Here is a 15,996-nt window from a genome sequence, read left to right as displayed (position 1 = left end):
CGTGCAGAACAAGACTGTGCTGGTAGGAGAGACCTCGCTCTGTCGCGTGTCTCCCCGTTACAACCCATCCCACCCTTCTGCCCTGTTTTGGAACGCAGGTTTTACAGGGTTTATGTCCACCCTTTCCAAGTCCCGCGGCTGCAGGCAGTCTCTTGCCTTCCCAAGCACCTTGGATTCAGCGAGGAAGCAAGAAGCTGACTAAGAAGCAAGCAGAGTCTGCACCTATGAACATGCCTTGACCTAACTTATTCATGAGAAGGATCTTCTCCCATTGTCCCCTGGAGCAGTAGGTTGATATTTATGTGGAAGTGCCTCTGGACATTCATTAGGGCATCAAGGCTCAGTTTTACTTATTTGTTTTTTAATTTAAGATTCTTATTTTTTACACACAAATTGTTCAAAGGAATGGAAATGACTATTTGCTTAGGAGCTTTCCCAGGGTTGCCCACTTAGGGTGTTAGTAAAACGTTAGTACACTTTAATGTTTTCATTAGGTCAATCATTTCTAAGCTTAGAAGTGTTTCTAGACTAAATCCTGGAGTAACTTTGCTGCCTGTGAGAAAGGGAGAGAAACAGAGAGCGCTGCCTGGCCCTGGATATTTGCATCTCTGTGGATTCTCCTTCTCACACTTCCTTTTGGCTGTACCAGTTGTAGATGTCTATGCAACCCTGCCAAAGCACACCGAGCAGCCCCTGCTGTGCTGCTGTAGTACAGCAGATGCACGTGTGTGTGTGCCTGAGAGCCCACAAGCTGCTCTGCGTGTGGGTTTCATAGCAGAGCTGAGAGGCAGCGATGAGCATCTCCATCCTCGGGGGGGTCTGGATGTGAAATCCCACCTAGCTGAAGGGTGCTGAAGAGTAGAAAGCAGCTCTGGCTGCGTGCTGTGCTCTAACCACCCCTAGTGTGGAACAGCCTCTGGTGATAACCTGAGCTGAACCTGTTGAGCTGGGCCCCTCTAAGCTTGATGCAGCTCTGCATGACCTCTTTTTCCCCCTCCTTCAACTATATGACAAGGCAAGTGTTGTGTCTGCTGAGTAGGGGTGTTGTAGGAGTGTTTGTGACTTGACCAGTGCCATGAAGACGAGTGTGTTACTGAGTGGAGTATTCCAGCTCCTGCTGGTAAGTCTTGACTTGTGACTGCCAGTGCTTCCTGCTGTTCCAGCCCTAAAGCCAGCAAATAGTCCTGCCAGAGAACCCCTTCCCGCAGGATTCATCAGTATCCAATGCCATAGGGAGCCCTAGGGCTGAGTGCTGGTGCCTGAACCTCCAGAGCATGTGCTGGTGTCCTCCTGGGTCTGGAGCTGGATGGACTTGCTGCGTGTGTTAGTGCCTGGAGTGCCGGCTCCAAGCGTTGAAGCAAAGCACAATGACATACACCTTGGCTGTATTTCCTGGCTGGTCTTTCTGCTCCCTTGTCACAAGGGCAGAAGAACTGTTTCTTTTTATTGCACTTTTAATAAATGTTGAATATTCTCAAGGCTTTTTCCTTCTTTGGGGAAGTGACTGACGGCTGCTGTGGACAGTGGGGTATTCTGCTCTCTCCCATCACCAAGTGCTACTGTTGAGGGCCCTGTTTTCACTTTTTCACTTCTCTTTCACTTCTTTTGACTCGACTGTGCACAAGGGAGAGGTTCAGCTGCCTGTTAGCTAAGCCTTCAACCTTGGTTTCCAAGTACATGGGGAGAAGGGGAAGTGCCAAGGGACATCCATACGGATGCTGTGACAAACTACTAGGAACATTGTACTGTGAGAACATCTCTGTGGCCTATTTACCACCATAACAATAGATTTTAGGAGGCTGGAGATGTTATTTCCCTCTCCCCTGCCTCATCAGTGGGAGCTGAACGGTACAAAGATGTAGTGACAAAGCATTTCATCTCTTTAGTGTCTGTTTGCTGGGCTTGGTCTCAGATGCACCTGGGGAGACTGGAAGTGCTTTTTCTGCCTTAAGCCTTGAGTCCCTTTCAGCCAAGAACAGACATCAACTGGTGCTGTGAAGCAGCCTTTCAGTGGCAATGGCCAGGAGGATCCAAGTGAGAATCCCTGTGAAGCCCAATGCCTGTGGCAGAAGCTGTGACAGTGCCTGGAGTGGTGTCTGCAGGCACAGTAACACCAGCCTGTAGCTGAACAACAAAGGTGGTGCAGATCCAGCTTCCCACCGAGGGTTTGCACAGCAACAGACGTGAGCTATTTCTGCTCTTGCTTCAGCCTTTTCTGCTCCAAATTAGAGTTCCTGGGAAGGGAGACTGGGAGCACCTTACCCCCCGCTGGGAAGGAGCAGAACATGAGCAGTCTTTGCAGCTTCTCATTTTCCAGGTCGAAATCAGGTAAGCACAGAGGGATGTGGGACCTGGGGCAGCACCATGGAGATGGTAAGTGTGAATTTACAGGATAAAGCTGGACTGTACAACACAGACACGCCACTTGCTGTGTAGCTCCATGATCTGGGAATGCAGGTGGACTCAGGACTCCTACGTGACCACCTCCAACTGCAAGTAAGAAGGGAAATGTGGAGTAATTGCTACAGATTGACACCTTGCATTGTATAAAACATAATTTAATACATACATGTATGGAACTTGCATACAATACTGTCTTACATCCACGTGCTGGAATAGAAAACATTTAATTGTAAGTTGCCTTCATCATGAAGGCTTTAATCACTGTCAGATCACTGCATTAAATACAAATATAGTGTAAGCAACTGGCCTGTGTCTTAATACTGACACATTTGATGATTAGGAGGGTAAAGCTTCTGTCATTTTGGCAACAGTTTGCCTGTGAGAAGCATGAATGAAGTTTGCTGATGAATTAACTTGAAGGAGGGTTGTGTTGCTATGTCAGGGTGCCTAAAAACGTGTCTCCCCGTCCCCCCCCCCCATGTTTGAAGTTGATTTCCAGGTAGGAATGAGTGATTTTTAAGCGTCTTCTTAAGGAAAACTGAGGAGAACGGGCACTCTGTCCCATTCCCAAGCTCATCAGGATGGTAACACAACTGAGGTGGTGGGTGGCGGTGGCAGATCCGTGTTTGGTCAGCAGGAGGCAGCATTTACACCTCCAACATGGAACGACCCAAGGGAAACGTTTCAAGTGTGTGGCATAAGGACGATTTTCATCTGTTTATATGCCTTTGACAGGTCTTTACCTTCCCAATCCCAGCTCCTCTTAGGAATAATCATGTAGATCCTTCAGTTTGCAGAAACAGCCCTTTATTCCCTGAGAGAGTTAGAGGAACTGCACCCACTGTCATCTGGTGTCCGGTCAGGATGATGCACTGGGCAAACAGCCCCAGAAACTTCCAGAGCTCTGCTTTCCATAGGGATTTTGGCAGCAGGATGCTGCAGCAGCTCCTTGGAGCATTCCTGGGCTGGAGACAGCTTGTCAGGGGTGTATTTCAGTGGAGCTCCTGACAGTGAATGCATGTGTTCAACATAGAGCGTGGAGAGCGGGCCATGGGGTCTTCCAGCACCAAGGAATGCTGCTGGAGCAGCAGCCCTGTTCCTGCCTTCGTGATGTGCTGCTAGATGGGAGCGAGGAGCCGCTTTGCTGCTACTGGAAAGGGAGTTGTGTCACTGGCGTCGCTGCCGTGGTGTGTTTGGGGGGCAGATACTCTGGCCTGCTCATGGCAACAGTCCTTGTGAAGCAGCGGAGGTTCCCTGTCTTCAGGGCGCACTGGACTGGCCACAGAATGATGCAGAACAGGATGATGATCAAGGCGGAGAGGAGGACTATGCGCTTCCAGTCATCACACATGTCGCAACGGGACAGCCTCCCAGCTAACCCTGTTGGGGGGGCCTCTGGGCTTTCTGGCTTGCTCATGGCAACGTCAATGGAGACACACGAGTCTGGATTCTCGGGGTCGTCGGATGACTGACGGCAGCAGAGTTTGGTCCCTTCCATCCACAGCACCTTCTCCTGCTGGAGCTCGGGAGGCAGCGTGGCAAGGAGCTCCTTGCTGGTCTCCAGTGCTGGGGCGCCTTCCAGAGGGATGCTGGTCAACTGCCTGCAGAAGGGGCAGGGGAGCTGGTCCTCTGGTTGGTTTGGGGGTAACCCCGTGCTCAGGCGGGCCACGCATTCCAGGCAGAAAACATGGGAGCACTGGAGCAGTTTGGGTGTCTTGAAGGTGTTGTCGTAGGTGTTGAAGCAAATGGAACACTCAACAGGGGAGGTTGGCTTCGGAGACGTTGGGTTCGGAGAGCCAGGTTTGTCGGTTGGGGATCTCGCCTTCCTCTTGCCATCTCCTGGAGAGGTGACAATAATGGGGCTGATGGGGATGGGGATTTCGTTTGGAGATGCGGGGACTGGGCTGGTGGGAGACTCTGCCGTGTTGGAATGCCACAGCTGCGTGAAGCACGACATGACGGTGCCCGGGGAAATGAAGAGAGCCCTGGGAGACTCTAGAAGAGAAGAAAACCACAGCCTTCATTTTAAACAACGTGAAGACGTCCATCACCACACCTGTGTTTAACCCCTTAAAAGAAACCAAGAGCAAGTTGATGACTTCCACTGCATCCTGAGCCTGGGACAGATCCCTGCTAGAGGTGAGAATGACACAGGTAGCCTGGTCAAAGCTGTTACTGAAGGTGAAGATAAACGTCCTCCAAAGAAGCAAGCAACCAGCAGAGATCCACCATCCAGCCAAAGCCTTTCCACCAGCACCACCATGGCATGATAGATGGGTGCAGTCTTTCCCCGTCCATGCCTCCCTCTGGGCAGATAAAAACACAACAAGAACCTACCCCGGCTGGTGCTCCCCGATACCTGAGCAGGGAGGAGAGCAGAAGACTCCATGAGGTCAAGTAGGGACCTCGCTATGGCAGTCTATTAGTCTGGGAGGCACTCAGATATTATGGTGGCAGCATGGGCAAGGCCTAAGAGACAGATAACACTATTCAGTTGTGGAGGTAGCAAGGGGGGTGAACCTCTTCTCTCTGGTGTGCTCATAGAGGTTGTGCCTTGGATCATGGCTGTAGGAGGTGAGGCACTTCTCAGTGATGCTGCCTGGCTTTGTGTATCCACAGTGGGATTGAGCTCCCTCGTCTCACTGGGGAACCCAAGGGAAGGAAGGACACAGGTTAGCGCATCCTCGGCCTCAAAAAGCACAAGGAGCATCTCTACTTGTCACCATGACACAGCAAGAAAAGCAATGTCGGAGGAAATGGCCCTGGTGTGGGAGCAAGGGGAATTCTCCACTGTTTCCTTGTTGCTCTGGTTTCCCTCAAGTAACACAGTTCTTCCTTGTCCTCAGCCCCCAGGGAGTGCCAGCACAGCCCAAGCCTTGCTCTGCGCTGCCACGTGCTCTCTGCTCTGTCACGGCATGCAAGCAGGAGCTGATACACCAGTTGGAGTTATCCTGGGCTGGACACGCAGCTCTGCAGCCGTTCCGAGGCTCAGCTATGGGACTTCTCTGCTATTGAGCATTTCTACATGACAAGCGCTGGGCTGGAGGAAATTCCCAGCCCGCTGCTGCGTGCCTGGGGACCATTCCTGTCGGCTGTGTCACTGAACCAGCTGGGCTTGATTCTTTGGGTTGGGAGATTTAGCCATGACAAGCCAAAAGGTTCCGATTGCTGCTGTAATTATAGGGCTCCATTATCCGGCAGTGGCTCACCAGCATGGGCCAGAGACTCCACATTCCTGCATTCAAGGCTAATTTAAGGTATCAGAAAGACTGTGTATTCCTTATACTGCACAAAGTGTTCTCCCATCACAGCTCACGCTGCCAGAGCTGAAACCAGCTCTAAGAACCTTCCTTCTTCTCTTATTCTAAGTGCAGCCATTCCTACGAAGCCTCTCCTCCAGTCACAGATTCTCTGCATCCTTCAGCATGTCGTAATGTCTCTTTAATGCAGTTTTCCTCTGACTAAAGATCACTGTGCATGTTTTAGCACAATGTGGCAGATGCTGATGAATTCCAAAGCCAAGTTGGCACAGAAGTAAGGGAACCCCCTAAGTTTTGTGGCTGTTTTTTCCCCACTAAATCTTCTGGTTTGCAGAACTCCATCCCCTACACCCAGTTCTTTGCGGTGCCTCAGCTTGGAGTGCTTGTACAAAATAAACAGCACCACCAGTGGCAGAAGGGAACCTCAGAGAGAGCCTTTGCTTATGAAACTGTAATCTCATAACCTATCTTACAAAGCTGCTCTGTTGGGGGTTTTACTGGGTTGTAATCTGACAGCTGTAGCAACAGCCTTATCTTGACAGTAAAGCTTGAGGAAGTTTACTCACAATATTCGCTTTGAAATGAAGATATGGGCTTTTGTTCACATTTTCCCTCTGTTAAAGATCATGGTGACACTATTTTAGTTCTAATAAATTTACGGTCTACTTATTTTTATTATCTTGGTGCTATGTGGTACCTTGATCAGAGATGATGCAGGTAGACTTAAACTGGGAAGATATGAAGAGTATAGAGCCAAGGCTCACTAAAACTGCAGAATCCCAAGCACAGGCTGGTTTAGGGTGGTTTAAAGCTCATCTACTTCCAACCCCCTTCCACTTGACCAAGTTGCTCCAAGCCCTGTCCAGCCTGGCCTTGAACACTGGCAGGGAAGGGAAATCCACATTATTATGTATTTATTATTAGGAAATAAACCAATTAACACATGCAGTATGGAATCTCAACACAATTAGGTAGGATTTGGGGGTTTGATTGGTTTTCTGTTGGTTTGGGGGTTTTTGTACTACCCAATCATATTATTTTTATTTATATTTTAAATACAGAACAGTATCTTCACATGTTCAGACCTCCCTGGTCACACTTCAATTCCTTAGTCCTGCACCTCTTCCCTTCACTTTCCCAGCTATTTACCTGGGCTTTCCAAAAACCTTGGGAACATCAGTAAATAACTAGACCATCCAGGAGAGAGACATAAACCTGGATTTAAAACTAAGTATGATTCTCAAATGCTTCTATGATTCCTTTTTACTTCCCAACAACTTCTAGGAAGCTTCTTTCCACACCATAAAGCCAGATGAAGGAGAACACGCAGTTATGACAGTGACCATGTAGCATGATTCTCTAATGGTATCCTGTATTTCAGAGCCACTGACTACACAGCGAGTTAAGAGGAGTACAGCAGATTAAAGTCCATAAATACCTGTTCCGAGTGCTGCTTAGGAGGAGAAAAGCATGTTCCAAGCTCTTGGTTTCTACCCCTGAAGAGTCTTCTCTCCAGAGGATAGTCTTAGGGTCTTGTATTGTAAGTTGCCTTCTGGTTTCCCAGCTCCCCGGTTGCCTCCTGGGTTGTTTCCAGCACGGTAGATCTGTGTACAAGTGGCCCTGCTGCTGTAATTCAGGTATCTTTTATACCTTCCTGTCCAGAGGTGACTTACCTGCTCCACCTGCCTTTCCCCATCACCACTGAATCACTCCACCGGCTGCGAGCGCGCTCCCGCTCCGGCCGGTTCCTGTGACAAACAGGGCAGGCTGGAATGCTCCTGATAAGGGGCAGTGCTGCAAGGAAGAGATGTGGGAAATGTTTACTTCTTCATCTTCTCGGGGCTGAGGAAGGCCTTTTGCTTTCAAATCCTTGCAATTCTTCAGCTAGCTTTGTGGTTTCTTAATCACTCTTTGTAATCTGGTCTGGTTTGTGCAGATGAACTCAGCGTGTTTTCACAGGGCAGCAAACTTCAGGACCACCTAAACCCAATGATTGTTGTTCTCCTGTTTCTTCATGAAGGACAAATCATCTGAAAGTGCCTCAGATTTACAGGATTCTGACAGTCAAATTTCTTGTGATTGGTTGAGGAGAAAGATACTGTTGCAATAGAATCATAGAGTCAGAATTGTTTGTGTTGGAAGGGACCTTAGAGCTCATCCAGTCCCAAGCCACGGGCAGGGACACCTTCCACTAGAGCAGTATAAATCTGAAAGCCTGAAGGCTGTAACACTCTATAGAGTCATCTATCTGCTTCAGGCTCCTATACAATGTATGGATCCTCACAGGGAAGGAATTTCATTCTTTCCAGCTTTTGCTAGTAACTGATATAGAGAAATATTATTTGACCTGCAAATCTTTTGTGGCTCAAAGGACATTAGTCCATGGCCAGGAAAAAGAACCAGCAAATATACACTCATGCAGATAAGGAAACAAAGAGTGTGTGTTGGGGGGGAAATAAAGAACATTCAAAATTTAGTCTAGTTCCTATTTGTGCAAATACTACTTTGTTCAGGTTCTTAAAAGAAATAACACAAGATGTTCTGTGGAATGGTATCAGGAAGCCCATTAAAAATGGTTGAGAAACTTTCCTCTAAACATGTATGGAGCTCTATCACCTTTTTGGACAAAAGAGTGTCTAAATCCCACGGACTTTAGTGGCAGCTGGATACAACTCATTTTGGTTTTCACATTCTTCTTCTTCAGGTCACACTGTTCGGTTCTAGTGAGCTGAAAGCCAGAAGGAGGCTTTTAAGGATGTTGAAATGACCAGAGTTTTAAATCAGTTTTAGGGTGAAGATAAGGTTCCCTGATCCTTGCACAGCTAGCAGGACCTGGTCTAGAGCATTGGTCCTCCATGCTGAGCTCTGTGGGTGACTCTAGAAGACAAACATCCCAATGGAGAATGCAATTTAAGTCCAAACTTTCCCAGTTCTGCATCCCAGTGGTATAGTTCCTTCATCAGAGCGCACATATACCATAAGAATAACAACCCACACACTAGTCTGTGCGCGCAATGCCAGCACAGTGTACTCCCCATCTATTTATGTTGCTGTTGAGGGATGAGTGAGGCTGGGAAGCAAACACTGCCTACAGCTGACAGAGCAGGATGTCTGATGAATGGATGTAAATCAGTTTTAGAAGGCTTGCTCACTTAGTCACTTGCATAAGTGCTTTGGCAAACTGGGCTCAAAATTAACAGCATTTCAGTAACATATGAGGGTATTGCAGGGGGTTGGACTACATGACCTTTGAAGGTCCTTTCCAACCCAAGCTATTCTGTGATCCATGGCAGGGGGTTGGAACTAGCTGATCTTAAGATCCTTTCCAACCCTAATTATTCTATGATTCTATGTTACATTGGGCAACACACCGAGGAACGAAAGTCCTTGTTTTGGGTCTAGCTGGGATCCTCTGCCCTGGTAGTGGACAACACTGATTCACTTTTTGGTCATGCTCTAAAGACAGCACATTTTAAGCCCTTTACCCACTGACAAGACCAGGGCTGTGAGCAGACCACTGCTGTCTCAGCATTTCAGACACTGGTTTCCCATCAGCTTCCCCATGGAATGGGTTGAGTCCAACCCAAGGGTGAGAGCCTGGGGCAAACTGGGCCGCCCCACACATGCCCGCACATTCCTTCCTCTGCAAGGACACACTGGGTGTGCAAGGCACTGAGCGTGCCGAGACCAGCTCCGTACCGGAATGATGAGGAGGGTTTGGCTTCCAAAAGTGTGTGGGAGACTTGTTGTTATTTATATCTTCTGCTTGGAAGAATAGACTGAGCATGTCCAGAGCTGCAGCTGGTCCTGGGTGGATCCCACAGGATTGGGAGCCACCAGCTGTAGGAGCACATACCTTCGTGTTTGTCCTTGAAGGAACAGTGGGACTAAGTAGAAACAGTTAGTTCATTAATTTCCCTGAACTTGCATTACACATCTCAGATGCTTCTCAGAGGTATTCTCTGTGTACAGACATAGGGGTATGCAAACAACAGGCTGAAAACACCTGTTTAAATTGATTTTTGATAAGCCATGCAGGAGCCAAGAGGATGTGACTGGAATGCTGGCATGAGACCTAGAAGATGCAGATCTCTGGTAAAAGCACCGTGACCTTGAGCAAAACAATTTCTCTGGACTTGTGTGGCCCATTTCCTAAATAGAAAAAACAATTAGATACATGAAATAAAAATAAGAAAATTAATCATAAACCTTCCTTTTTGGTCATAGTCTTTGTCTGGATGGTGTATTTAGATAGGAACCTAGGATATTTAGGGTTGGTTACAGTGGCTGCAGCCAGAGATCTGATGGAGGATCCCACCTGCAGGGAATGACTGTGATTGAAACACTGACTTTCAGTTGTCAAACACTTCCTAACATCCCTTCTCCTTTTTTCACCACTATCAGCAACGGCTGTCATCTCATGCAGGACTGCTGGAGAAGTGATGTGATCTTCTCAAGGGTATGTGTTCTTTTCAGGGGGGATTTAGGAAGGTTTGTAACAAACAAGATTATATCCTAACAGCAACTACCAACTTTGAGTGTAGCAAGAAGCAAAGTGTGCTGCAGAGTAATACAAACAGAGTGCTGATCAGAGCTTCAGGCTGTTCCATTGCTTGTGTTTCCCTCCACCACTGCACAAGTGTATAACCCTTTTCACTCTCTGTGTGCTTCATCTCAGCAGATAAAGCCACCAAATGAAGATGGGTGGAAATCAAAAACACCAAGCAACGAGCAACAAGCTTCCTCTGATCTCTTTCCTTTCATCCAAGCCTAGCTGGTTTCTTATTCCTATGTACCACTTAGCACATCTGGGGCTGCTCACCTTTTTGAACATGTTTCGGGTGTTGTTTGCATCTCTGGTTTGTTGGGATACATCCTAAGGCCATGTATAAGGCCTGGAAGGGCTTTTGTGCTGGGAGAAACACAGGCGAACAGTTGCTATAGAAGCATGAAAGTGTCAAGGGTCATACTGCTTTGGACTGTAGGACAAAGCTCCAACCTATTCTAGTGTTATTCCTGACTACAAAAGGCATGTCTCCTCTGTTCTTGGAGCTGCAGTTTCAAAGGAAAAAGAGAAGGGTATTGCTTAGAATGGATGTGCTGGTTTTAACTGGGTGAGAACAAGCCTGACTAAATCAACCACCCTTGTGCAACACGGAATAGAAGTCTCTGCAGGGTTAAATGCTTACAGGAGGAGGATACTGCTTAGACTCTGTTTTTTGTTAGCTCTCACATCCATGTGCCTGCTTCCAAGGTACTGAAAGCCAGTTGAAGTACACACACACTGACAAACCCTCAGCTCCTGTGACATGGGGGCAGCTCAGTAGCTGAGCTCTCCACCTTCCACTGTTATCATCTGTTAATCAGATGCAGGATTAATGGTGAGACCCAAGCACTGCCTGGGTTTTCCTGGCAAACAGTTTTCCAGCCTCAACCTTAGCATCACTTTGGGATCCCACAGTGCTCCTTTAGAGTCAGAGGGCCTGATGCTCTGTGCAGTTAATGCTCTGGGGTGGTAAACAGCACCATTAAGTGATGTTTCCCATGCTAACTCATGGAGCTCTTCGGTTTGGCTGGGCTTCACGTGCAGCTAGCTGCCCAACCAGGTGCTTGCTGTGAAGTCTTATCATCCTTGCAGTAGTTTGCACCTATGGCTAGACCTGGCTATTTAAATTCCAAAGTATGTATCTGCTCAGTCAGGAAAGAGCCTGGTGAGTCACCAGATAAGCCAGATGGGAGCTCACTGTGGGGCAATTTGATATAATTATATTTTATCCTTCTCTAACTGTTTCTATCGGACAAGCTCGAGACACTTCACAGGCACAGTGAGCTGCGCCTTCCAGTAACTGTGTCGATTGAGGAGGTTATCTCGTTTTACAGCCAGGGAAGTTTTGCAGGGCATGGGAAGGCCAGACAGCGTTGAGAAATGCTGCTGTGACCTCTGTGCAAGCAGCAGTGCAGGCACAAGTCGTGGCCCTTCGCACCGCAGGATGACTTGGCAGAGCAGAGGGGTAAGTCTTTAAACAGGACGTGGAGTGGGAAACACCACCAGGGTTGTGCACTGCTGATAAACATCCACTAAGGTAGATTGATACAGGTTTAGATAAAACTCTTCCTGTTAAATAGAGCCACAGATTGTGCCCCTCAGATATCTCCTGCCCTCTAAGGGGTGCCCATCTTTACCAACCAGGCCAAGCCCACCTTCTGGAACCGTGTGCCTCTGTAGTTTAATCTTATTCAAACACTGGATCCACCTGGCACCTAACTTTGCAGTGTTCTTAGTTTCCTGTAGTCACCAGGAAAGCACCATGATTAGATAATCATTACAAAGTACAGCAGCAACATAGCAATTTTCCTGATACTCCATCGCTCAGGTGACTATTACTCTTCAGTGGCTTGAGGCTGTATGATTCAGGCACTCGCGGCCAGCTTCTCAAATAGCAAGAATAGCATCCATTCCCTCGACATAAGGTCAGGTTTCTTTTTCTAGCCCTTTATTTCTGGTGGAATGACTTGTACCAGTGGCTGAACTGTGGGCTAGAAATCACTGGTGACCCATGAAACCATGCCTAAGAGCTTTCCAGATGTCTATGTTGCTTCTATAGTGGCTTGCAAGGAAAGTTTGAGATCAACACTTGTAAACAGTGGCTCAAAGGAAGAGTAAACCCCACCAGAAATAAGGTCCTTGGAAGTATTCTGCGAGTGTGGCACAATGTGGACTGTAAAAGGAGTGGGCTTGGTTGAAGAGGCATTAGATGTTCCTTAGAGCTGCAGCACCAGCTCCTTTTGCTGTTGTGAGTGGTTCAAGTGCAGCTAGAGTTGAGATGCAGCGCATGCAAAGTGCATAGGAGCCAAAGTAATTGCTCTCCTGAACACAAAAAGGATGCTCTTCCCATGGACAACAGACAGCTGTTGTTGCCAGCACTAGAATATGTTCTCCAGAGGCAGCTGCAGTCATAGCACGTTGCTGATGGGGAAGACTATCAGCAGGGCTAGGGGAGATGGCAACAGAAGCAAGGTAAAGGGCAGTGTGGAGAAGCTCTCCCCAACACATTGCTAATAGCCCTCATGACTGTCCCACACGGGTCATGTTCCGGCAGCGTTACTCACTTCCCGGCCCGCTGTGGTGACATGATGAGCTTGGGAAATGGCCTGTGATGTCAGAGCTGAGGAGTGAATGGCTGCAGGGACATCTTGCATCTCCTCTGCTGGGACTCCTCCTTGTGCAACCTGCCACCCGCCCTCTCCTGGCCAGGTTCTCCACCAGCTTGAGAAGGATCAGGTGATTGACACACCTCCTGAGTGGTCCCCAAGGACAGGCGTGATCATAAGCTCTATTTCTCTGTCACGTTCGTCACGTTCTCCCCATCCCCAAGGATGAACAGTCTTCCTTCTCTTATGCCCGCAGCTGGAATACCACAACCCATATGAAATCTGGGTTCTGGAACTGGGGAACCGGCAAAGACACTTCTCCATAAAGCTCAGCAAAGCAAGTGGAGTGGTGGACATGAGCACCTCCGTGAGTCCCAGCTGCAGGAAGGACACCAGCACACCTTGGGCTCAGTGGCACTGTATTTCTCCCACACTGAGCAAGCACAAGACTCCACCTACTGTCTCCTTCCCTTTCCCATCCCAGCAGCTTAATTATCCCTGAGCCATACTATAGTCCAAAAACTGCAGTGGACAAATGCTTCTTATCTTTTCCTTTCTTTTCTCTCTTTCTCTAAAGCCCCAGAGAGAAATTGTTCCTTCTTTACCCTCTACTTACTCAACAAAGAAATGATGAATGTGATAAATGAACTCAGGACATGCCACTGTAGCTGTCCTTTTAAAACCCTGATCACTTTCTATCCCTCTTTTATATATGGTATCTATATTTGCTTTGCATTCCTTGAGTTTCTGAAGTAGTAATAGAATTGATCTCCTCCACACAGTGACTGAATGCTTTTTCAAGTGTGACACTTCAGTTACGGCCATAATAGGTTCAATTCTTGTAATTGTATCTGCAATTGAATACTAATTTATCTTACTAGTATACACAGTTAATCATTCAGCTGCTTAAGGCAGTGTAGGATAATATCCCAGATGTGAGCCTGGCTGTAAGTACAGTAAGAAAAATATCCTAGTGAACGGTCTATGCTGAAGAGAGCAATTTATACTTCAATCCTAAAGAATGTAGTGAGGCAAGAATGGAAAACATATCCTCATATGAATGTGTAAATACATTAGTAGAGGCAGAGATGGAAACTGAGTTCCAGTGAGATAAGGCAAAGTGAAAAGCAGTCGGTGTTGGCACAAGGGTAAAACGTCCTTCTAGTGACTCAGATAATTTATCACCATTACCCTTATATGGGGATATAAAAAGAACATAAGGATGTTCTTTGGGCCTCCATAAAAGTTTAATTTATAACTTCATCCATGGGTCTGGTTCTGTCCCCAAACACTGACATATGGATCCGAGCTGGAAGACACTCTCCTGCTCAGTGTTCCAGCAAGAGACATCATTCCAGTTAACGATTCAAAGGGAAGGAGCAATCACGAGTGATGTCCTTTTAATACACTTCTATTTTCCATATACATATTTATTATGCTATTTTAGCAAAGTAGGACACTAGAGCCCTTTGCAGCTCTTGCCCCAGGCTCCAAGTCACTTGCTGTTCACTCTGGGGACTGGTAGAGACACAGAAGCTGGTGTTTTTGTAAGTGTGTGACTAGAGAGAACAAAATGAGGGGAAAACTCACCAGACCCTCAGTGGATACAAGTGGGTTTCACACCGGGCTATTCTTGAGCTCCCCAGTGTGGATTGCTGAGCACCCAGGGGTCAGAGGAATAAGCAGACTGGAGCTGCCTTGGTATCTCCTGGAGCAATTCCCTTGCCTTCAGTATGCACACACACACATGCATGCACACAGTTGCACAGATAAACGCTGCTCTCGTTCCAGTTACATCATCCTGACATGATCTTTCCACGCCACATGCTCTCAGTTATGTGCTCTGTATCCTTTGCTCAGCACTTTACACCACACAGAGCGTTGGCACTTTCTAGTTCTAGCATAACAATGATATTCCAGTGCAATTACTGGACAGACATGGGCTGTCTGTTCCAGCGCAGCAGAAGGAGGAACTTGGAAGAGGGTTGTGGGATTTGGCCCTCTGTGAATAATGGAAAGGAGGAATCCCTTGTGCATGGGCGAAACCACAGAGGAACATTCCAATATTTGTATTCACAGTGCAAACCATTTTCCACTTGTTAATCCGGATGCTAACTCTAGTTTACATAGAAAATGCAAATGTTTGTGGGGTTTTTTACACTCATTCCTTCAAGCCTAATCCTGTGTTAAACAACAACGTACGGTGAGTTCAGTGGACAATGAGGATGCTCAGCAGCCTCCAGGAGCGGAGGTTTGGCTCTCACAAACTCAGCATCGTGCCCTGCCACTCATTCTGAGTAGTAAACTACACCCCAACAGAAGAATGAAATCTTTTAAAGCTGAAATATAATTGCTGCATATTCTCCATGGAAATCTTCCCTCTAGTTGGCAGGATGAGAGAGTAAGTTCTAGATGGTGTATGTGAGGTAGCAAACCCCCTGAGACCTGATTCGATACTCAGTTTTCCAGGGATGTAACAGGGATGTACGTGCCTTGAGATACTACATGAACTAGAGATTCCTCCTACCACTACTCTGTATCTGTGTAATCATCAGTGATGCTATTTAAGCCCTCTTGCTTAGCTGTGGACCTTGTGTGAAAGGGAAATACCAGAACACATAGGCTGATTGAAGTTATGCCATGGACGGACCAGCCTCCAGCCTTCCCACAATTATTGTTCCAAGCTTCCCATCCCGCTGTCTGGACCTTCTCCCAGAATTACCCAGGTGACATCCCCCTGGATTTGCTTAGTCCTCAAGTCAATAGTTCTCACTGATCAGAACACGAAATGAAAGGAGAGCTCCTCTGGAGGGACTTTGATGTATTTTTAATGTACCTAATGCAGACAGGCAGTGTTTTAGCAATGGGTGTGATATTAACAGCTAAACTAATTGCGTCCCCATTTGCTTTGCCTAAGTGCCATCTTAAATGTTTGTACAATCAACATGGAATAAATAATTAAGTTGTTCTAATCCTTCTTGCCATTCTTGCTCATGATCAATATTTATGATATGAGGTGATTTTGTTTGAAGAGCATCAAGCTTCCCTGGGTCTCCTGAGTGCCTTTCTTCACCTCTTGTGCTTCCTGACCTTAAGTTAGCCTTTACACAGTTGTCACTAGGGAAATAAATGATGCAGGTGGCAGGAGGGGACAGGGCTCTGTGTTATAAAAGGGCTTTTG

General features: G+C 47.2%; 1 protein-coding gene across 1 annotated transcript; it reads right to left on the bottom strand.

The window, feature by feature from the left end:
* Nucleotides 1–3,550: 3,550 nt before the first annotated feature.
* On the bottom strand, nt 3,551–4,360 carry RNF223 (ring finger protein 223). The gene has a single exon (XM_010016511.1). It carries the CDS (start codon nt 4,358–4,360, stop codon nt 3,551–3,553), a length of 810 nt encoding a protein of 269 aa, XP_010014813.1.
* Nucleotides 4,361–15,996: the final 11,636 nt, after the last annotated feature.

Source organism: Nestor notabilis, unplaced genomic scaffold (genome assembly GCF_000696875.1).
Source record: "Nestor notabilis isolate BGI_N333 unplaced genomic scaffold, ASM69687v1 scaffold15246, whole genome shotgun sequence".
In the NCBI taxonomy this organism is placed as follows: Eukaryota; Metazoa; Chordata; class Aves; order Psittaciformes; family Psittacidae; genus Nestor; species Nestor notabilis.
Note: the sequence above shows the minus strand (reverse complement) of the source record. Positions and strands in the feature narration are given on the sequence as shown.